Source organism: Chroicocephalus ridibundus, chromosome 1 (genome assembly GCF_963924245.1).
Source record: "Chroicocephalus ridibundus chromosome 1, bChrRid1.1, whole genome shotgun sequence".
Lineage (NCBI taxonomy): Eukaryota > Metazoa > Chordata > Aves > Charadriiformes > Laridae > Chroicocephalus > Chroicocephalus ridibundus.
This window is the reverse complement of record NC_086284.1, coordinates 127,310,612-127,332,919: the sequence shown is the minus strand read 5'-3', so window position 1 is coordinate 127,332,919 and position 22,308 is coordinate 127,310,612. Positions and strand designations below refer to the sequence as shown.

At 44.3% G+C, this 22,308-nt stretch overlaps 2 protein-coding genes across 5 annotated transcripts in view; one reads left to right on the top strand and one right to left on the bottom strand.

Annotated features, from left to right (window-relative positions):
* CFAP44 (cilia and flagella associated protein 44) overlaps positions 1-16,253 on the top strand; it is a 47,606-nt gene extending 31,353 nt beyond the window's left edge. For both annotated transcript variants that reach the window (XM_063351118.1, XM_063351108.1), the window contains 11 exons: positions 530-707; positions 3,963-4,466; positions 7,239-7,442; positions 7,863-8,058; positions 9,295-9,405; positions 10,895-11,025; positions 12,169-12,285; positions 13,174-13,375; positions 14,090-14,250; positions 15,036-15,170; positions 15,733-16,253. In XM_063351118.1, coding sequence (XP_063207188.1) covers positions 530-707; positions 3,963-4,466; positions 7,239-7,442; positions 7,863-8,058; positions 9,295-9,405; positions 10,895-11,025; positions 12,169-12,285; positions 13,174-13,375; positions 14,090-14,250; positions 15,036-15,170; positions 15,733-16,011 — 2,218 coding nt within the window. In that variant the 3' untranslated portion in view covers positions 16,012-16,253. The remainder of the gene's footprint in view (positions 1-529; positions 708-3,962; positions 4,467-7,238; positions 7,443-7,862; positions 8,059-9,294; positions 9,406-10,894; positions 11,026-12,168; positions 12,286-13,173; positions 13,376-14,089; positions 14,251-15,035; positions 15,171-15,732) is intronic.
* A 1,064-nt stretch (positions 16,254-17,317) lies between these two features.
* BOC (BOC cell adhesion associated, oncogene regulated) overlaps positions 17,318-22,308 on the bottom strand; it is a 58,917-nt gene continuing 53,926 nt past the window's right edge. For all 3 annotated transcript variants that reach the window (XM_063351097.1, XM_063351079.1, XM_063351088.1), the window contains exons 15-19: positions 20,951-21,172; positions 20,297-20,523; positions 19,640-19,719; positions 18,799-18,992; positions 17,318-18,201 (exon numbers count right to left, since the gene is read on the bottom strand). In XM_063351097.1, coding sequence (XP_063207167.1) covers positions 18,017-18,201; positions 18,799-18,992; positions 19,640-19,719; positions 20,297-20,523; positions 20,951-21,172 — 908 coding nt within the window. In that variant the 3' untranslated portion in view covers positions 17,318-18,016. The remainder of the gene's footprint in view (positions 18,202-18,798; positions 18,993-19,639; positions 19,720-20,296; positions 20,524-20,950; positions 21,173-22,308) is intronic.

Sequence of the window (22,308 nt, the reverse complement as noted above, 5' to 3'; positions counted from 1 at the left end):
AGGGACAAGACATTTTTACTCATGAAAGTACAGAAGTTCTTCATTAGGAGATGAATGACAGGGAATGGGACCAATGTAGAGTCAGAGTGCAAGGATTTTTAAGGTTATTAAGTGTTTAACAATATAGAGTAGGATCAGGTATTCTGTGCTGCAGGCTTGTGGAGTGTTGACACATGGCTCCCTGAGGATGAGAGCATCATGTACTTTCTAAACCCAGAACTCAGGCCAAGTGTAGAGGTTTAATCTGTCCCGTGGCAGAGCTCTGTTATAAAATGGGTTTTTTTGGGGGGGAAAAAAACCAAAATAAAACCCACAAAAAACCCAACTAACAAACCAAAACAAAAAAACCTAAGGTTTTTGTTCAAATGTGCAAAGATATTCTTCTCAAAGTAGCCATTGGTTCCTGAAAGCGATGTGTGTGATTCTTGATCCCTAGCTCACCTCCCAAGCCTTGCTGCAGAGATCAGAAGGTATGAAATGACCCTGTTTGTTCATCTGTACCAGTTCAGCTTTGTTTTGTACCTGCCAGATACAAAAGCAAACCTAGTGATGACTATGAGAATCCCAAGGATGTTGAGGACATCATAGAAACACAGGAAAATATGGGATGTTATGAGCTGAAGACTGCCAGTAATTACAGAGTCCCTGAACAGAAGTACATGAACACTGAGAAGAAGATGATGGAGCTTACATCCCTGGAAGTGTTGGTATGTAAACTGATTCATTGAAGTGTATATTTCCCCCTTTTTAGGGCAGAGAGGTTAGTGTATTAGTCACTGAAGAAATTTTTTGAAAGGAAATCAAAGTGGATGCGGGTGTGGTTCAGAGAGGCCTTGGAGGACAGACTGTCTTGAGTCAGGTTTAGTTTCAAATCAGCCTTTCTCTTGCGAACTGTTAGTGCTTCACCAGACTCAAACCTGAATCAATCCAAGATAACTCTCAGCTGGCTCTTTTTAAATGAGAGAGTTTACCTTTTCCAGTACTTCAGCAGGAATATTTGTCTTTTTGAATTCTTCAAAAAGTCTTATTACCTAGTAGCTGATATCCTTAAAACACTGAGCTAAATAACCCCTGCCATGAAATACATCTACAAAAACAGGGATGTGAGCAAGGACAGGTGTGTTTCTGGTGTGGCCTCTCCATATTTGCACTTTGGTAATCGCTGCTTCTGGGTACTAAGCATTGGAATCTTCCTGAGAAACCAGGTCTTTTGGAGCTGCCTTTCTGTGACAGGACTCCTACAGCTACCACACGTCTTTTAACCACAAAGACACAAGAAGCTCAAATGTGCATTATCTTTGTTGCTTCCCTTGTGACTTCTCATAGGAACTGTTTTTAATTTTATTTGGCTGCAGTGCCAGAGAGTGACATTACTTTAGCTAAAAGAACAATGAAGAAATGTATCTATTGAGCTTGGAACTGCCTAGTTGCTTTTTGGTAGGAAGGCTTATTTCTTACCCTGCTTACTGACAGAGAAGCCTCTTCTCTGTATGGTTTATCTTTTTCTGGAAAAGTGTAAGTTATACTCTTGAATCTTCTGGCCCTGAATCTTCTCCAGTCTTATCTTCATGAACTGGTTGCCTAATTGCAGGTACCTTCTTGGCTGGGTCACTTTGATAGCAAGGTCTAAGCATTACAGAAGCAACACTACAGTCTCAGGGAATTTGTTGGATCATTTTAATCTCATGCTTGGGCTCCAGTACTTCATTGATGTTACCAGATACAAAGTGATTAATCTAACTCAGTAGGACAAGCCAATGCAAACAAAGGGAATAGTTCTTGTTATAAATTCCAGGTTTATACACACGAAGAATTACAGTTACTTCAGGTGGCTGGTGTATAGGGTTGCTTTCTTTTATAAAGATCAGAGAAGTTTCTGCCAAATACATTAATGTTAGATCACATTTGATTATTACTTCGTGTGAAAAGAGGAAATTAATAGTGTCTCTCTATCACAGAATCACTGACTGAAGTTGGAAGACACTTATGATGGTAATCTAGTCCAAACCCTCCGCTCAAGGAGGGCCATCTAGACTAGGTTGCCCAGGACTGCGGCCAGATGGCTTTTTAGTATTTCCAAGGATGGAGACCCCACAACCTCACTGGGCAATCTATGCCAGTGCCCAGTCACCCTCACAGTAAAAAAGGGTTTCTTGATGATCAGGGAACCTCCTGTGTTTCAGTTTGTGTCCATCTCTTCTTGCTAGTGACTAGGCATTGCTAAAAAGAGCCTGGCTCCATCCTCTCTGCACCCTCCTTTCATGTATTTATATCCATTGATGAGATACCTGCCTGAGCCTTCTCTTCTCCAGGCTGAACAGTCCCAGCTCTCTCAGCCTTTCCTTATAGGAGAGATGCTCCAGTCCCCTAATCATCTTTGTGGCCCCTCACTGGACTGTCTCCAGTAGCACCATCTCTCTCTGGTACCGGGGAGCCCAGAACTGGACACATCACTCCAGATGTGACCTCACCACTGATGAGGAGGGATCACCTCTCTTGACCTGTGGCAACACTCCCTAATGCAGCCCAAGATAACATTAGCCCTCTTTGCCAGAAGGACACATTGCTGGCTCATGGTCCACTTGGTGTCCTCCAAGACCCCCAGGTTCTTTTCTGCAAAATTGCTCTCCAGTTGGGCAGTCCCCAGCAGGTACTGGTGCATGGGGTTGTTCCTCCCCAGATGCAGGAGTTTGCACTTCCACTTGTTGAACTTCATGAAGTTGCTGTCAGCCCATCTCTCCAGCCTGCCCCTCTGGATGGCAGCACAACACTCTGGTGTATCAGCCACTCCTCCCAGCTTTGCATTATCAGCAGACTTGCTGAGGATACACTTTGCCCCATCATCTAGATAATGGTGTTGAACAGAATTATTATTACAGAGTTCTGAATATAGAATTATTACTGAGGTCTGCCTACAGGCCAAGCAAGATGCAAACAAGTTGTTACAAATAGGTTTTGCTGCACTGGGCTGTTTAATTCCCATCTCTGACATCTGATATAAGTGTCACTTTTCAGATCAGTGGATCTTCATCTTGAGTTGCAGAAAACTATTCAGCTGATGCCAACGTTTTCTGAGTTGGCTTCGGGACTCTGGACTGCTGAAAGGCCTGGAGAGAATTTGTTTTGGAAATCTAGTGGCTTGTATGAAATCCAAAAGCATCTGACAGAATGTTACTTTCTTGTTTTTAATATTGTTATATACTATGCTTCAAAAATTGTTCCACTTCTAACCACCTGCAGTAGCTGTGATTTTAGCTTCACCGTCACGTATAAAAGGCAAGAATCTCATCTGCCTTCCAGAATTTACATTTATGGAGAACTGCTGCACTGTCTTTGAGGTTATGTGAGGTAACAGTGGGTTTGTTTCAATGACTATGTCAAAGAGGCCTAGATTTCTGTACAGCTGTGCATTTGGTAGTGTATATAGTAAATGTCCTCTTGGGTATGTTTCTTTTGTCTTGGGGATGGAAGCTTACTATACAAAATACTAGAAGAAATCTAATTTTCTTTTTGTTAGTGTATTAGTACTATATACTTGAAAAGAGGGCCATATATCAAAACTGAGATACTCTCTGTATTTAATGAGAGACAGCCCAAATGACTAAAGCTCTAAAACCCACAGCTTATTTTCACAGCCTCTGTCTGATTTCTGCACTGCTTCAACATCTCATGTCAAGGAACTCACAATCAAGTCAGAAACTGAGAGAATGGGGAAGCCTCATTTCCCTTCTTATACCTTTGCTGAAGGAGAGGGAGGGGTGGTTCCAAAGATTTTAAAGCCACAGACAGAAAGACAGCTGTTTAAAAATGCTCATGTGTGGAGATGGTACAGAAAAGAAAGCTAGTATGGAAAGAAGGAAAGTCAGTATGACAAGCCTGTTCACCATTACTTTTGTTGGGGAAGACTACGGACTATGTAAGTGTCCCAGGGGAATCCTACTAAAATTGCTTTTCCTTTGCAGATCCATAAGAAGAAAGTGAATATGAACAAAGAGATCATGTCTTTGCGGGATCTCAAGGTTTCTATTATTGATGAAATCAAATGTTTAGTGCAAGAATTGAAATCCGTACAGGCAGCCTTGGATTTATCAGAATGCCTCCCTCTTCCCCTGATCCCTCAGTTACACCCAGATGAGGTTCCTGAAAAAAAATTTGAGTATGACAGTGACATCCTCCTGAAGTTCAAAGAGGAGCAGGAGGCCAAGGCAAAGCTCCAGGAACAATTGGAAGGGTCTCCCTCATCTCATGCACTTAGGCGTGGGTTTCTTCGAGCTCCTTCCATTAAAGAGACTGACCCTGTGGCACAGGTTGCAGGTGCACATCCAACGAAAACAGCATCATCTATGGTCACAGAGCAGCGAAAGGTTTTTGAGATTGAGAAGGCAGAGCCAACAGAAATGGAACTGGAAATTTTAAAGAGGGAGAAGATAAAAAATCTATACTTGCAGGAGACCTTGATTAAAAAGGTAGGTAATCAAAAGTTATTTTTTTCAGATTGAACAATCCCCCTGCATCAGAAATAAAACCAACTCCTCTTCTGTCTCAGGATTGCAGCTACTCTTGCCTTTCCGAAGGCAAGAAAATGCTATCTGGTGCAAGTTTACAGTGTAAATCAGTATAAATCCCTAACTGTGGCTGTGTACTAACTATTATCACTTGAAAAACAGATCTTAGATTTCGTATTGATTGTTCTATGAAACTATGAGCTTAGTAGCCAAAAAGGACATGTAAAATGTTAGAAGAGGAAAAAAAGGAGCATCACTACAACTTCGTATATTCACAATGTTCTCAGCTCTTAAATAACTGTAGTCCTGACCCTTTGGTCTCAAAAAATGATTATAGAATTAGAAAAGGTACAAAAGAGAGTAACCAAAATGCTTAGTCACAGAAAAGCTTCTTTAAAAGGCACATCTAAATGGATAAAGCATCTTTGTCCTGGAAAAGGGCAGCTGAAAGGGTTGTAGCAGAGGTGATAAAATTATGAATAACATAGAAAAGGAGGGTGGGAATCATCTCTTAAAAGAAGGAGAGATATCAAATCAAATGGTCGTGTAGAAAGCTTGAAACATGCAAATGGAAATAGTTTTCCTGTCCAACAATAACTAAGCTTTGGAACTCAGCATTAGCATGTAGGGGAAGCTACAATGTGATAAAGTCTGGAAGAAAAATCCATTCAAAGCTGTTGAACACAAACATGCTGCTTCAAGCTCAGGATGTTGTTAAGTCAGAGTTTAGGAGGGTACAGAGGGGAGCCTGCCAGAGGTGTTCACTTGTTTGCTCCATTTCTTACCATCTTTTCTCTAACTTCTGCTATTGGCCATTAACTCTTAGGTCTATCCCAGTACAGACAGCCTTGTGTTCATGTGTCTGAAGGTTTTGAGGAATATCCAAATGCTGCTGTGACCATTACATATATTTAAGTTAATGTTGGCAGCTGCTAATACCGATTTAACTGTAAATGTCTAAGAGAAGAGCCAGCAGGTATTCTCAAAGTAGTCTGTCAAGGCAGAAGACATATTTATTGCTACATCTGGGATTGTTACATGAACTACTTCAGGGTACTGTAAAACATTGTCTGAAGAGAATGTTTTTGCCTCCGTCTTCACTGGCAACCTCTCTTCCCACACCTCTCAAGTGGATGGACCACAAGACAGGGACTTGGGGAGTAAAGTCCCTCCCACTGTAAGAGAAGACCAGGTTCATGACCACCTGAGGAACCTGAACATATAGAAGTCTATGGGACCTGACAAGATGCATCCCAGAGTCCTGAGGGAATTGGCTGATGTAGTTACCAAGCCACTCTCCATGATATTTGAAAAGTCATGGCAGTCAGGTGAAGTCCCCCGTGAAAAGGGAAACATTCCACTGATTTTAAAAAAGGGTGGTAAGGAGGACCCTGGGAACTACTGACCTGTCAGACTCACCTCTGTGTCTGGGAACATCATGGAACAGATCCTCCTAGAAGTTATGCTAAGGCACGTGGAGGTCAGGGAGGTGATTTGAGACAGTCAGCATAGCTTCACCAAGGGGAAGCCCTGCCTGACCAACCTAGCTGAATTGGTTGGATGGTCACGTTCAAAGGGTAGTGGTCAATGGCTCAATGTCCAGACGGAGATCAGTGTTGAGTGGTGTCCCTCAGGGGTCCATACTGGGACCAGTGCTGTTGAATATCTTCATCAATGACACAGACAGTGGGATCAAGTGCACCCTCAGCAGATAATACCAAGCTGACTGGTGTAGTTGACATGCCTGAGGGATGGGATGCCATCCAGAGGGACCTGGACAGGCTGGAGAAGTGGGCCTGTGTGAACATCATGAGGTTCAACAAGGCCAAGTACAGGGTCCTGCACTTGGGTCGGGGCAATCCCCAGCATCAACACAGGCTGGGGGATGAAGGGATTGAGAGCAGCCCTGACAAAAAGGACCTGGGGGTACTGGTGGATGAAAAGCTGGACATGAGCTGCTAATGTGCACTAGCAGCCCAGAAGGCCAACTGTATCCTGGGCTGTATCAAAAGAAGCGTGGCTAGCAGGTCAAGGGAGGTGATTCTGCCCCTCTACTCTGCTCTCGTGAGAGCCCACCTGAAGTACTGCGTCCAGCTCTGGGGCCACCAACATAAGAAAGATGTGGACAGGTTGCAGCCTTCAATACATAAAGGGGGCTTATAAGAAAGGTAGGGACAGACTTTTTAGCAGGACCTGTTGTGACAGGGCAAGGAGTAATGGTTTTAAACTAAACCAGGGTAGATTTAGAGTAGATATAAGGAAGATATTTTTTACCCTGAGTGTGGTGAAACACTGAACCAGGTTGCCCAGAGAGGTGGTAGATGCCCCATCACTGGAAAAATTCAAGGTCAGGCTGCACTGGGCTTTGAGCAACCTCATCTGGTTGAAGATGTCCCTGCCAATGGCAGGAGGGTCAGACTAGATGGTCTTTGAAGGTCCCTTCCAACGCAAACTATTCTATGATTCTATAAAATATGTCAGGGATGGACTGGGATGCAGTGAAACGTTCCTTTGAAGACCTGGTGATTCTTTTACTATTGCTCTGAGAACAAAGACACACTTGGGGTTAACTTTGTCTTTCTAAGCGCTTCAGTAATTCATGTAAATAACATGGGTGAGTTGTTGATTTGGCAGAGAGAATTTTTCCCTTCTGCTCCTTTCTCTAGCTTCACATGTTCAGCTCCACTCCTAATGCTTTCCTTGTTCCTCATTTGACTCTCTCATACGCTCCAGATCAACACACTGGTGATCAACTTTGATGCTGAACTTCGCTTTCTGCGGCACAAGAAACTGAAGCTGGATGTGCAGATGAAAAGTGCTGACCTGCGCTACATCACATGGTATGAAGAGCTGCTTATCCTGAAGAACCTCGAGAAGCATGAGAACCTTCTCCAGGAGCGTGTTAACACCCTCATCAATGAGCAGGAGGCCATGCAAGTAAGCAGGCCATGTGTCTGGATTTAAGAGTACCACTAATGCATGGCTTGAAACAAAAGCAAGTCATAAAGTAAATGGTGGCATCTTTTTTGCTTCATTTTAGCATTGATCCAGTGTCTAGTGCTAAATTTTGACAAACAAGAAACTCTTGATGATCAGCCTAGGATGGTCGCTTTTAACTTCCAATAGTTAATCTTTTTGTAATCATAGAAGTTGTATTTTAATAGGTAGTTCAGGATGTAGAATAAGCGACAAATCATATACTTAAATTTATGAACATACTTATAGGTTTTACTTGCTTGAAGCATGGGTTTAAAGAGAGAAAGATAAGTTCTGCATTTCCAGATCTTCACAGGTACATCCTATTTATGCACACATGGCTTGTACCTTTTAACTGAAGTAGTATTTTTGTTTGTTTAGTCAAAATTGAACAGCTGCCTTGCACAGATGGAGGATAGAAAGTGTGAGATTGTAAAGCTTCAGGAATGTGAGAATGCTCTTTGCGCCAACTTCCAAGCATCCCTTGGAGAAGGCAATGAGTTTGCCCATTTTCTGACCAAGGTTCTGAAGAAGAAAATCAAGTGCATGGAAAAAAAAGAAGTCAAAAGAGAAGCAGGTTGGAGATACCGTTCTTTTTGTCTTATGGATTTGTTACGCATACTTCCGTGTGGTCAACTAAATGTCTCTCAGTCTAGCTGGAGCCCTGGTTACATGCAACACTGAACTCAGTTCAAAAAGCCACAGATCAGCCCTACACAGATTTGTTTATATAACGACCCATGTTCTGTGACAGCCATCTTGAATGATTACAATGATGTAATTCAGTCTCTAACATGGCTACATTTGGTCTGATGACAGCTCCTGCAATTTACTTCCTGTCAGTCAATATATGAGTATGGAGAAGAGGCAACGCTTTAAATAGATACTTCCTATGCTGTATCAATGGGAGCTGTGGATGAGTGATTAATCTGCCACATTCGTGACATTCTCCTTTAATCTGTCCATTGACTAATGAGAGATCATAGACCTAATCCGCAATCATCTATTTGTCTAAACATATTATGAAAGGATTTCACTTATCTTAGTGACTTGGTTTTAAACTGTTACGGCTAGGCAGCCTTACTGAGATAAAATACTTGTGTGCTCTCTCTGACTTGGCAGAGAACAGCAGTGATGCTTTTGTAACAGTTTTGTGCCTCCGTATTTTGCTTGGTTGAATAATCTCTGTAGTAGAACGGTAAACTCATGAAATTTAAAATCCTAGCACATAGGATTTAGTGGGAACATTATTGAAAGAAGCCCCAAAAATGTGCCTGGGTCTGTGCACTGCTAGGTGATCTCTTTTCTCTCCTTTTTTTCTCTCCTTTTTTTCTCTCCTTTTTTTCCCCTCCTTTTTTTCCCCTCCTTTTTTTCCCCTCCTTTTTTTCCCCTCCTTTTTTTCCCCTCCTTTTTTTCCCCTCCTTTTTTTCCCCTCCTTTTTTTCCCCTCCTTTTTTTCCCCTCCTTTTTTTCCCCTCCTTTTTTTCCCCTCCTTTTTTTCCCCTCCTTTTTTTCCCCTCCTTTTTTTCCCCTCCTTTTTTTCCCCTCCTTTTTTTCCCCTCCTTTTTTTCCCCTCCTTTTTTTCCCCTCCTTTTTTTCCCCTCCTTTTTTTCCCCTCCTTTTTTTCCCCTCCTTTTTTCTTTTGGTGAAATTATCAGATACAATACAGTAGGCACAAGGTGCCTGGATTCACATATTACCAGGATGATCTTTCATGGATTATTGGGATTGTGTTCACCAGCACATTGGCATAATGCAGAGCTAGTGAGTCTGCTGGTGTTCTTCAAGCCAGCAGTACTGTCCTTTTCTTCCAGATGAAGAAGATGAGCATGAAGAGGAGAATGATGAAGAGTCCAGCTTGGGGATTGATGAAGAAAATTCTGGATCTGATGATGAAGTCTTTGATGACACTGTTTGCCCAAAGAGTACCTAAGCCATCATTTCCTTGGGTTGACCAATTGTTTAGCTTTAGGGGCAATATTGGGTGTTTAAAAAGAAACCACTGAATTTTTCATTAGTCACTGCATGTTAATGGCATTAAGGGCCAGATGTGTGTACCCCTCCTGAGTGCAGCATTTCTCTCCAGGAAATCTCAGTGAAAATAATGAAACCACTGGTAGTATAGGGTACCCTAATTAAGAAGTTTGGAAACATAAAACTTAGCAAAGCACTAAGAATTAATTATTTTGTGTAAAGACCCATTCACCATTTCACAGCCGTTTTCTGGAGAGAAAAGGCTCCTCTCAGGAGTGGAGCTGGAGCGAGGCCGTAGCTGCTCTCTGTAAACTTGCTGCCTGGCCTAGCTGCATCCCTGTCCAGGGAAGTTCTGCGGGGACCCTACCATGCTGTTAAATTAAGCTCTTTGTTACCACCTCGTGGATTTATGCGGCAATTGTCTGTTGCTAGGCTGCTCTCTTACGGGTAGCTGTAAAGTTACGAGCTTTACTTTGCAAAATCCGCTTCATTCATTCATTCATTCAACAAAGGCAAGCATTCCCCTCGCCCCCCTCAGCTTTTCTTTTGCACGAGTTTAACTAGTTTAGGGTGTTGTTATTTTTTAAAAAAAAAATATCTTTGAGTGATATGTCAATGACCATGTAGCAACATTGCTTTATTTTCAATTAGACCTTACCAACAAATTACCTTATCATATTTTTTATATTCGATTTTAATGTCATTTCCACAAATTGAATTTTTGATTAACTCCTCATTCATCTCCTTTTTCAACGAAATGGGAAGAAATGAAGGTTTTTACTTTTTATTAAAAAGGTCCAAATTACTAATTTCATAGGGAAATTACATGTTGCATTACCCTCTTCATATTTGTCTCTTTATGTGCCATGTGCTTTGCCTTTATTGGATTCTTTTTTTATTATACCCGCTGATTTGGGCATAATTATGCACTTGATTAGTATGACTGGAGTCACTGTGCTAGATAAAAATTCACAGCTCTTCCTTACCATGAAACAGGTCCTATGAGCCACAGCTTTGTTTAAAAACAGAGCTATAAATGATCCCTACAGAAAATTCATCACTTACAGTGAAGGGTGCTATGGATAAACAACTACATGTTCACATAATTGAAGATTATACTGTAACCTGTATTAATTACTGGGACTGCGTTACTTAGAAAAGCTAACTTTTGAGCACTTGGCTTTGATGCATTTAGTCTTACTTCTGGAAACAAATTCTCTTGACTGAATGTAAAGAAAACGATCCATCCAAGACATTCACCCCCTCATGGAGGAGCGTGGCCCATGTGGTTTAAGTTTGAGAAAGCTGTAGAGAACCAAGAGTATGGTCTTATTATGGGGAACGCTGGGCAGCGTGCACAGCAGGAGAAGCTACTAGCTCAAGCCTGTAACTACAGTACAGTCATAACGAAACTAAGCTATTCTTTGACTCTTTCCTTAGACTGCAATGAGGCACTCTTCCAAAACACCATCCAGCTCCGGCAGAAGCGGTTAGACATTGAGAAAGCTTTAACAGAGGAGAAGAAACTTGCTGCTAACCTCAGAAAGAAATATAACACCTTGGCCAAAAAGGTATTGAAGTGTTTTCTTCTCAGCAAGCATCGTCTGGCTCCGTTACAGTGAAAATGTTGCGCTAGTGATTTTGACTAAGATTTAAAACCAAAATCCTAGGCCTTTGAGAGGCCTCAGTTTGGGTAGAGATATCTGTGGTAGCACAGAGACAGGAGGCAGCTCACCATGGGTCACCTGTCCTCCTGGAAAGGCTAAATCCAAGTGGTCCAACCTTAGCTGCTATGAGGCTGGATCCAGGTTTTAGGTCCAGTTCCTTCCCAGCTGTCTAACAGTCATGCAGCAGCAGAAATGGGATTCTCTGGTTCAGCTGAAACACCTGGTGTAGTCTGGCCTATCCTCCGTGTACGTGTACAGGGATGGAGAGATTAAAGAACACTTATCCTAACACAAATGCAGGTTAAAATAAATGCATAAAAATGCTATTCTTCCATCTCTTTCTTCTGCTTTTAGTTATTTCATTTTGCTCTTTGTCGTAGGAATCACTGAATAATCTCTCTTGGTGCAAGTTTTCCTTTTAGATTTTTTGAGCTCCTGCATTCATCAAGACATTTGATTTATATTAATTCAAAAGTATCTTAATTTGAAGGGTTATCCGGGATAGAGTTCTGCCAAAATAACATTACGCAAGTCTTGCTTTTATTGTGTCTCAAAAATGTTCCATCAAATATGCTTAACTTACAGCATTTTTTGTTTAGTTTTTAAAGGCTTTCCTAAGTGCCAGCTGCCACATGTTCACCCTGGGGTCTGACATTTGAGTCTGAATTGTTTCTTTCTCATGCAGAACCAATAAGCATTTCCAGGCAAAACACAATAAAAAATATCTTGCTGGCTCGGTAGATCTAGAAGTGTGTTAGACACTAAACAAAGCAGCTGGCTCTTGGTACATACAGGCCTTCTCTACTGAGGAGACATTTATGAGTGTACGTGTGTACGGAGGTATTCAGGGTAGAATCTTGCTTGAATATGTAGATGATCCTTGTGTTTGCCTATGAAACTCATCTATCATAGCATGCAAAAAAAAAAAGCACACTTTTTTTCTATATTTCTTTCCCTTTGGATCAGGAACTCTAACATAGAACCTTGCTGCCTTATGTATTTGAGTAGTACTGGATTTTTCTTTGTCCACAATTTGTCTTTCTGCAGGCAAAAGTAGTGGAAATCAGTCTGAACACCGCAGAGAGGGAACTGGAGACCTTTCAGTGGGAAAAGCAGCAGAAATTCAATGAGCTATATGTAGTTGTGCCTTTGAAACTCCACCAGGTAATTCAAGATGTTGTACATCTGCAGGTGCAGAATGGCCTATGTACAGCTAAACAATGGTGTTACTGTTCTTTGGGGCCCTTAGTTCATGATTCACTGTACTCTCCTGGGAGTGAAGTGCCGTTAATTGAACTTCATGCTGCTATTTTTTTTACTTCTCCTGTACTGACAGAAAACTTAAGGACAGGCAGGTTAGGTCATTGCTGAAACGTGCGTAGCCTAAAAGTGCTTTATACATTTGGCATGGGATTTTCCTTCAGGTCCATACCTACTGATATTCTCCTGGAAAAAAAAAATCCCCAAAAAACAAACCAAAAAAGCCCCCAAACTATTGAAACTAATGGGAGTTTTGCTCAATTCAATAATGCTGGATTGAATGCACTGTATTCATCTACACAGCTGTTAGCACAGGGATGATAAGTAGAAAATTAGGAGGAAAACTCAAGACAATACTGTTATTTCCTCTGGGAAAATTGTCCTCAAAGAGAGAAGATAGGCCTCTGTCTGTTCCGGCTTACATACTTCTGAGTCAAGCTCTGCTCTCTCCGTTTGTTCTGTCTCCCTTTGTTAAAAGGTTGGTAAGAAAGGTGGAAGAGTCTAAGGCCTGACTATGCAATCCTGCAGCTGCCAGATCATTCAAAAGTGCGGTTGACAGGGAGACCCTTACTCCCTCGTTGTTCCCAGGTGCCGTAGAATAGTAGACAGCTTTGTGTGTAGGCAGTCATCACAGCTCTAAGTAGTCTTTGGGCTTTGCTGAGTGGCAGTGATTCCCTGGCACTTACTATTACCTCACTCATTAGTTCTCTAACACTACACATTTGTTATCCAGAGAGATCACCAGCACTCTTAATAAGTAAAGTCAGCCTTGCTTATGGCTGTTTCTTGTAGGTGAAGTACTTGGTTAATGGGGAGATGCCCAGTGACTTCTCCCAGGCTTTGGTATTTACCAACCAGGCCTTAGAGTATCTGCAGAAGAGAATTGTGGACCTACGTAATGAAAAGATAATGCAAAGAGAGATCTATAAGAAGGCCCAGGAGCAACATAAGCGGCTTGTCCAAGACAAAAAGGAGATGGAGATAGAGATTCGACGTGAGTAACAGAGGGTCTGAACAACACAGCGTACTGATGCTCAGCCTGTCCCCCTCACTGGGTGTGGGTAGCTCACCAGATGTCTGTCTTTACAGTCACACAGATGTCATGGCTGGTTACAGCAGAAAATAAAACAGAGCAGATCAAGTGGACTGTTTTGATGAAGTACTGGTAGTTCTCCAGCGCTGCAGAGTCATTAATTAGGCTGTGTGAAATAATTTGGGACCTTAGTATAAGGAGAGTTGACTGAGATGAGACACTGGAAGTCAGGACACACGAGTGCTATTTCTGGCTGTAAACCAGAACTTCTAGGAAAAAAGTACTTTCCCCGAAGCTACATAAACTTTTTTGGCAATTTCCTCCTCTGTGTAACATAAGAAGAATGAACAAGCCCTGTTTGAAACATTTACTTTCCCAAGGACCAAACCCAAAGATGTGTCTAGCACCACCAAACCTGTGGAGGCCCTATGTAGCCTTCGGTGTGGGAACAGCTTACTAAAACTGGATTAGAGTGTGGCTTAATGACCACATGGACATGGTCGTGGGCAAGGGCAAAAGGCAATACTCAGTTGTGAGATCCATGTAGTTTTGTGTGAATTATTGATTACAGAGCAAATACCAAATAGCTCAGACAAAAAGCTTGGGGGTAAGGCAGAAATTCTTATTAAGCAATGAAAGACACTGCTGCCATTTGTGCCATGTCCCTTCTGTTAGGACTGGAAGAGAAGTGCAATCATCTGATGATGAAGAAGTTTGGCCGGCTGGTTGATTTTGAAGCAGTTCAAGCACGCTCTGTTAACATACGCGTGGAAGAGTTGAAAGTGCAAATAATGGAGAAAGAATATGAGCACTCCCAGGAGCTCAAAGAGTGGGAGGTAAGGAGCAAGAAATGGAGGAAGACTTATACGACTTCTATGTTACGATGATCTGTACGGCTTCGTTCCCCTGGGGCTGAATAGTTACACTAAAATCTTTTGTGAACATGTTCGTGTTTGTTTCTTTTCATTTGTCATTAATAGACCTTGATGTCTAACTCCCATTTCCCATCATCATTCCTACCTCTGCTCCAGTTGCTGACACACATCCTATTTTGTCATGGAGGTAGCTGATGATCTTTTTGTTTTACTTCCCTCAAATGCATCCTTCTGCTTCAGTCCCTACGCAAAGTTCTTCCTGAGTGCTTTCCTTTGGTTTTCAGCTGGCATTTGGCACCTACTGCCTCCTCCCTCCACCTTTAGTGACAAACTATTTGAGTAGAGGGCAGCCCTGGCTCACGCCTGGGATGCTAGTCTGCGCAGTCTGAAAAGCTCGTGTCTCTATCTGGAGGGGCCCAAGGCTCAGCTGCTGTGGTGCAAGCAGGCAACGTGCTTATGCTGCCCTTACAGAAGGGCACATACAGAAGTACTACGTTCCTAATGGCTTTCTCTTTCCCACACTTTTGCCTAACTGCTTTACCTCCTTAGGCATTTGCAATATTGAAAAAAAGAAAAACACGACGACACCAGGTTGCACTAAAGGTAGTGTGGGATCAGGTGGTGAATGCAGGATCAGTCTGTTGTTTTCGTCTCTTGTGTGACACTTATGTTGTACCTACCACTTCTTCTCCACTTTACACTTTTTGTCCTCTCTCATCCCAGCTCAACCTTTTATATCTTTCTAGGAAAGAATCTTAGACCTGCGGCAGAAGCTAATGAAGGTGACAAAGGAAAACACCAGCAAGCTGCAGCAGCTGAACCAGTTTTGCCTTGAAAAGCAGCAACTTGAAACTAAGCTGGCTTCGCTAAAGAATGATCTGGTAAGCCTTTTAGCTGCTGTACCACGTGCAGGTTTGGGACTGCAGAAAGGAGTAAGGGACCACCTGGCCCTTATCAGCTTTCTGGGCTCGCATCCTGCTCCGCAGTCAGCAGTTTGGGCTAATATTGCTTAGCAGCACAGGCTGAATGGCTGCTCCAGGTCTTGTAGAAAGGCAGATGAATGAGCTGATCCTGAAGTAGGCCATACCTTAGCTTCTCTTTAATTTCTTACTTAGCCACTTTCTACTATTGAAACAAACTCATCTTAATTCTAATTAAAACATGCCTTGCAGCAAGTCAAAATTATTCCTTTGTTACATGGAAGCAGCGAAATGAATTAAAGTATTTCCTTTGCCCTGTATTAGGGAATAAGACAGCCACCTGCAACAGTCTGAGTCTAAGTTTGTGGTCCCTCCCTCTGACTTCCAAGTAGTTCTGACTGAGGAGTGCAGAAGTCGTGAGGCTGTCCTGCCCCTTAGAAAGCTTCACTTTCCTGCTTGAAATAAATTTCCACCGTTCATTCTCCCATGTTTTATAGGAGCTATTTTTTTTCTCTTCTTATAGGGAGCAGACTTTCAGGGCCCCCGAACTACTGACATCAAAGAGAAGGCCAGGCTGGAGTCACGGCTCAAGCATATGGCTCATGACACAGCTCTCCTAAGAGAAGAAATCAATCTTCTAAGCAGAAAAGATGGGTGCTTAAGAGAAGAACTCGCTCTCCTTAGAAGAAAAGATGAGTGCCTCTTTCTTCAACCTCCATCACCACAGGACTCTGAAACACCAACTGAATCATTCCCTGTTCTTACACCAAAAGCGGTAACTAACAGTCCAAGTCTCCCTTAAAAATGGATATGGTTAACTGTGGCAGTAGTCGTACCTGGAAGTGTGAAATTAATTGCTTTGGCTATACAGGGTTTTAGATGCAAAAGGTTATATTTGCTTTCCCTATCAAAATATGACTGTAGTGACAGATACGGAATTAAAAAGTACAAATACAACTAGTAAATGCTATTATCGATCCATTGCCCTGTGTGCATGTGTATGTGCATATGTGTATGTCTGTTCTTCAAACAAGTGGCTGTTGAAGTCTGGATACGAGTTCACGTGGGCAAATACAGCTTTGGTCCTTGTGGTCTCAAAAACGGTAAAAGAGGTCTGCCGTAAGGGTGTGTTTTGTTATTTCTTGAAGATCCTAGCAGCAACGGCTCTTCTCTGGTAACTGAGCTAGTTAGAGTCAAGGGAAGCACCATCTGGAGAAAGCAAAGGGAATTTTGTCCTCAGCGCCTACAGCGCTCAGATGGGTAGGGAGCCAATCAAGTATTTTCCCGCTTGCCTCTGCTCTGTAGCAGTGGAAAACTGCGCTGCAGTGCAGTTGGTATTTACATTTACATGCAGTTTGGTATTACGTGCTATTTACCTGGCAGGAGGAGGGTATGGCAAATGCAAAGTCAGCCTGTAATTCCACTGCCTTGCACCTGCCTGACCAGAGTGAGAGAGCCCAGGCTCCGTATGATTTCAGGTTTTACCCTTTTTTGCCTCTGGTATTCGGTATGGTGGCAGCACACAATCGTTTACAGCACTTACCCTGGCTTACTGTGAAAACTTCCTTCATCCCCAAAGCGGAGGGGTTGTGTTGCACTGTTCTTCCAGTGCAAAAAGGGTACATGGGGAAGTCTGGGGTTTGTTGCTAATTTTTAACTACACAGATTGAACAACATGCAGCCGTACTTGCTGTTCCTCCCCACTCCCTGCCTTTTGCCACTGGTCTTTGCTCCTCTGTCTGGTGTACACTCAGACAGGATCCAACCAGATCCCAGTCAGGAACAAGACCTGGTGCAAGAACATTGATTCAGCACAACTGAATGAACGGTACACGTGCAGCCTGCCTTTACAGCGTGTCCCTATGAAGGTGCTCAGCATCTCCTGCTTTATTAAGGGAAAAAAACCCCACCCTTAACCACAGGCCTGGATGCTGAAAAAAACCACAGGATGTGGGGTGGGGGATAAGGAAAAAAAATTTGCAGCGATTTGGGTGTCCATCTGCCTCCCCCCACCATCACCAAACTCATGCAGCTGTGCTGGGAGATAAATGAAAATTTTCTCTAGCTGTGCTCCTCACCAGAAGTTTTATCTCACTTAAGTGGCACAGGTAGCGGCTGTCCCTCTTCTCCTGAGCTCAGCATTAAGCAGATTCATGTTGGTGGCTTTTTGGAAAACTAGAACTGCAGGAAAGTGTCACATTTCCCCAGGTGTCCTGCTTGCTGTATGTCTGCAAGTAAAAAAAGAGTAGGTTCATTCTGTGGGAGGATTTAGCATACAGCCAGCCACAGAAAAGACTAAAGCCTTTATTTTAGATGTTAAAGCGTGGGTTTGTCTTTACAGATACGCGGCTGCAGATGGCATGTATGTGAAGAGTTGTTTAAGTTGATTAGGCAGAGTGCATAACTCCAGTCCATTCACAGGAGTGTGTTCCTGGGACAAACCTTCCTGGGGGGAGAGGAAAGGACCTTTTCGACAGCGTTATCTTTCGTGAAGCCCTCACTGCAAGAGGGTGCTAGATTTTGGTGGTGGCAGCTCTGTTTGCACCCATGTCCTGCGACATCTCTTGTGCTGCTCATTCAATCTTGTGCTCTGATGAACAGCCCAGTATCACGGATAGCTGCTGCCTTCTTTCTTGGGCCCTCCTGTGACCTTGCTGAGGATGCCTTCTGTCTCCATAGCATTATAAAAGGCACATATACATCTATATACAAGTGCATAAATATATAAATAGGGGTGTTATACAAAAATAAATACCCATTCTCTTTTTCTCTTTAGAATAAGTCTTTTGCAAAAGGCAGCTTGGTCCCTAGCTGGTGGGAGAATGAGTCTCTAAGGGTCTCAGCGGTGGCGGGCTGCTGTTCAGATGTCTTGGTAGGTCCTGACCCAAAGATGTGATCACTGGATTCTGGGGATGGAGATCTCCTCTGGACCGGCAGCAATCTAGTCTTTCTACCTCTTCAACTGGCACTAGGCCTAGGCAGCAAGGGCTTCCTGAAAGGGAAAGGAGCAAGAAACAATTACAATGGATACAGAAATGAGAGACACTGTGGTAGCTTTCTAGTCAATAGTCCACTTTATGAGGACAGGTACTCTGATCAAACAGGAATGTCTGCATTCTGAAAGTCCTGGCTACACGGGAGTTTGATCCTAATGCTTGCACACAACAAGTTTGATCCACACTACAGGGGTGGATCAATGGATGAGGTCCTAGGGAGATGGATTCACATAATTTTTCAGGGACCTTGTTGTTTTACTAGCAGTCTGGAAAATGCAAAATTTAGAAGGACTAAAAAAAGGACAGTGTCTCTGCAACTGGAGGTGGGCATGTGCCCTTCCAGCAGCATACAGCTCAAGCTTTTGGAGGAATAAGAAATGTGTCCTCTAAAACTGACTGAGGCACTTTACAGCCACCAGCTGGCTAGTATATGGCCTTTCCATGCTGTTGTTCTATGCAGCATTAAAACTGTCCTTGGGCCGCAGAAGCAAGCATGAACAGAGCCATCAGAAAGGCTCTACAGTGACGTTTCCCTTCAAGATCAGCCTAAAATGATGCAATGAAGCAAGCATGGAGTTTTCCAGACCACTGACCTTGGTGGAACAGGGGATCCCGTCGAGCATCCAGGCCAGCGCCTCCCACTTTGCTGCCCATCACTGGATGATGGAGGCCAACATAGTGCTCTTGAAGGTGAGGACAGTCATCTTGTGGCTGAAGAAGCTGGTGAGTGGAGTCATCTGGGAGACTGTAGAGGAAAGAGCTGTCTTCTGTTCTTGAGTTGGGCAATCTGGGGAGGCAGACAAAGAGGTTTAGCACTATTCATAGATCTTTCCTCTTTGAAAGATATGATCTATGTAACATCTCAGCCAGCTGCACCAATGCAATGACACAGAGCATTCCTAAATGAGGGGAAGAGCAGAAATTATGATGTACTGGCAGGATGGGAATGAGGTGATGGGACCTGGTATCCACGATTCAGAAATCTAGTGAGTGCCACAGGAGCTGGGAGGAGTAGTGCCCCCCGAGGAACCATGGGAATAACGACTTGACGTCTGAACAGTAGAGACACAAAGCACCTGCAATTGGACCCTGGTCAGATTCTGGGGCAGCTGTTTATCAGCATCTAGTCATAGATGTTAGCGTCTCTCATCCTTACTTTTCAGCCTCCCACTTAGGAGCAGGGGGAGGAAAAGGGGCCAAGGGGAGGTAGGTCTTGGCCTCCTCTACAATTAAATTATCCCTCCCTCAAACCATAAGAGACACAAGCTGTACAAAGACAATTTAGACCAAGAAGGGGTAGTGATGGAGCATGTATTTGTTTCCCAAGCAAACTGGGACAGATGGGAGCATGCTGAGGGCAAGCTTTTGTGAGCATGTAGTCTTGTGGGCCCCACCATGTTGTTCCACCGTCCCCCTCCATAAGCCAGGGCTAACCTGGAGGGCTGGTAGTCTTGCTGGGCAGTCCCGTTTTGCAGCACTCTCGCCTGGAGCAAGGCGTTGGTCTCCTCGTGTGACTGGAAGGAGAGAGAAGGATTCTCAGCAGACCAACGCCATAAAGCAGCATTAGAGGTGGGTGCTGATCTGGGAGCCAGAGCCATGGGGCAGACTGGTGAAGCTCTTATGACAGAAGGCAGAGAAAGCTGAAACTTTTGCTACAAAGGACAGAGTAGAACTGAGCACTGAAAAGCTCACTTCACGCCTACTGTTGAATCACTGGGGGTGATAACCAATTTTCAGCTGTGGCACTGCCTTGGCCTGTGTTACTATTTACACACAGAGTGCTCAACAGCGTCGGCCCCTCTGAGCTTTGCTCAGGAGAAAGAGGAACCTTTCCCATAAGAGTAGCCTTTGCTCACTGCCTCCTCCATGCTTAGAGCCACCACCCCAAGAAACCACCTCTTTACCCAGTGTTTTGGAGACCTTCCCGTTCTTCCCTTGTTTCAGACCCCACTGCAAAGGGGAGATCTCGTTTAAGAAGGAGCCAGTCTTGCCACTTCTACATGCTGCAAAGGGTGACAGCCATGTCTGGTCACTTCAACCACGGCCTCCAGCTCATGCCAAACTAACTGTCAACCGCAAGTGTGGACATACCTGTGGCACTTCATCTGGACTGTAATCTCGAGGCTTGGCGCTTGCATAGCCCACTCCTGCAGAGGGGCAGATGCCATTCAGATGGGCCCCATTAGCGTAGGGCTGCCCATTAACATAGGGATGTCCATTGGCACGAGGAGCAGAGATGCCCCTCAGAGGCACCATGGTGTACTGGCAGGATGATACCAGCAGCCCAGCTCCTGGGAAGCCCATGTCGATGGTTTGCTCTGCAGATGGAAGAAAAAGGAAGTCTGAGGCCAAAAGCAGAGGCAAAGCTGAGCTTCTTGAAGTGAGCTGCCAGCAGGGATAGTGTTAGGCTGTTCTATCAGGCAGCTATTTTGGCACTCAAAGCAGTCGTGGAAACAGATGGTGGAAAGGGGCTCTATATGTAGGCAAACAGAATGCCCCTTTCCTCCTGTTCTAGTCCTGTAGTTCCCTCTCAACAAGATAAGCAGGACAAGGGACAAACTGTGGCCTTTGTCTTTATGGGGTTCCACAGGACATTTGGGACTTGCCCTCTGCCCACCCTCTCCCTACTTCCGAGAACATGCCACCCTCACATTTTGGGTGTTTGACACAACTACACCCAGAGTCAGATCTAATCCACAGGGCAGAGCACATCTTGTAAATCAGCCCTCAAGAAAGAACCCTTACTCTGCTTGGACCAGGCCCTCCACAGGCAAAAGGGGATGAAAGCCACGATGAGGAGTACGATAGAGCCCAGCACAACGCCTACAATCAAGTATGGCAAGTCGCTGGAACGGGCCACCATGGCTCCTGTCCCCAGGCCACTGTGCCCACCACTGAGTGGGGGATGCTGCTGGGGGGCCACTGTGGAGGGTGGAAGACGACCTGGCAGACCAAGAGACTTCCGAGCTGCAAAGGAAAGCGAGAGAGAGAGAGAGAGCATTAGACACAGACATGGCAGATGGAACAGCAGCCTGCTCCAGGGATGTCTATGCTGCTGTGGCGCGGACAGACTTCTATGGTGGCTTTAAAGAAATGCTCCTGCATGACAGAGGGTTTCCTAGGCTGAATATGCAATATTGCAGTACAGACAAGTCCTCTGTGCTTGGCTTATGGATTTACCAGGCTCTTGGTCTGCTAAAGCAAAAGCAAAAAGGAAAATAGCTTCTCCAAAGCACACACTTGGACTTAATGCTGTTCCTATCATGACAGTGCAGCTGCTTGGAAGACAACATGGGACCTGCTTATAACCAAACACAGGAGTTCAGCGCAGCAAGGGAAAGTCAGCCCTTCTGGTTCCCATCACCATCTATGTGATACTTAGGGGAAAAAAAAAAGGTAACTGCTACTCGGAGGGAAATGGTCACGGACTCTGCACAAGAGCTCTGTGAGCACTGGTATAGTTCAACAAGGCCAAGGGCAAGGTCCTGCACTTGGGTCGGGACAATCCTCATTATCAACACAGGCTGGGGGATGAAGTGATAGAGCAGCCCTGCAGAAAGGACCTGGGGGTACTCGTGGATGAAAAGCTGGACATGAGCCAACAATGTGCGCTTGCAGCCCAGAAAGCCAATCGCATCCTGGGCTGCATCAAAAGAACCGTGGCCGGTGGATCCAGAGAGGTGATTCTCCCCCTCTACTCTGCTCTCGTCAGACCCCACCTGCAGTACTGCGTCCAGCTCTGGAGCCCTCAGCACAAGAAGGACATGGACCTGTTGGAGTGGGTCCAGAGGAGGGCCACGAAGATGATCAAAGGGCTGGAGCACCTCTCCTATGAAGGCAGGCTGAGAGAGCTGGGGTTGTTCAGCCTGGAGAAGAGAAGGCTCTGGGGGGACCTTATAGCGGCCTTCCAGTACCTGAAGGGGGCCCATAAGAAAGCTGGGGAGGGGCTGTTTCAAGGGCATGTAGCAATAGGACGAGGGGCAATGGTTTTAAACTAGAGCAGGGTAGGTTTAGAGTAGACATTAGGAAGAAGTTCTTTACAAGGAGGGTGGTGAGACACTGGCAGAGGTTGCCCAGAGAGGTGTTGGAGGCCCCATCCCTGG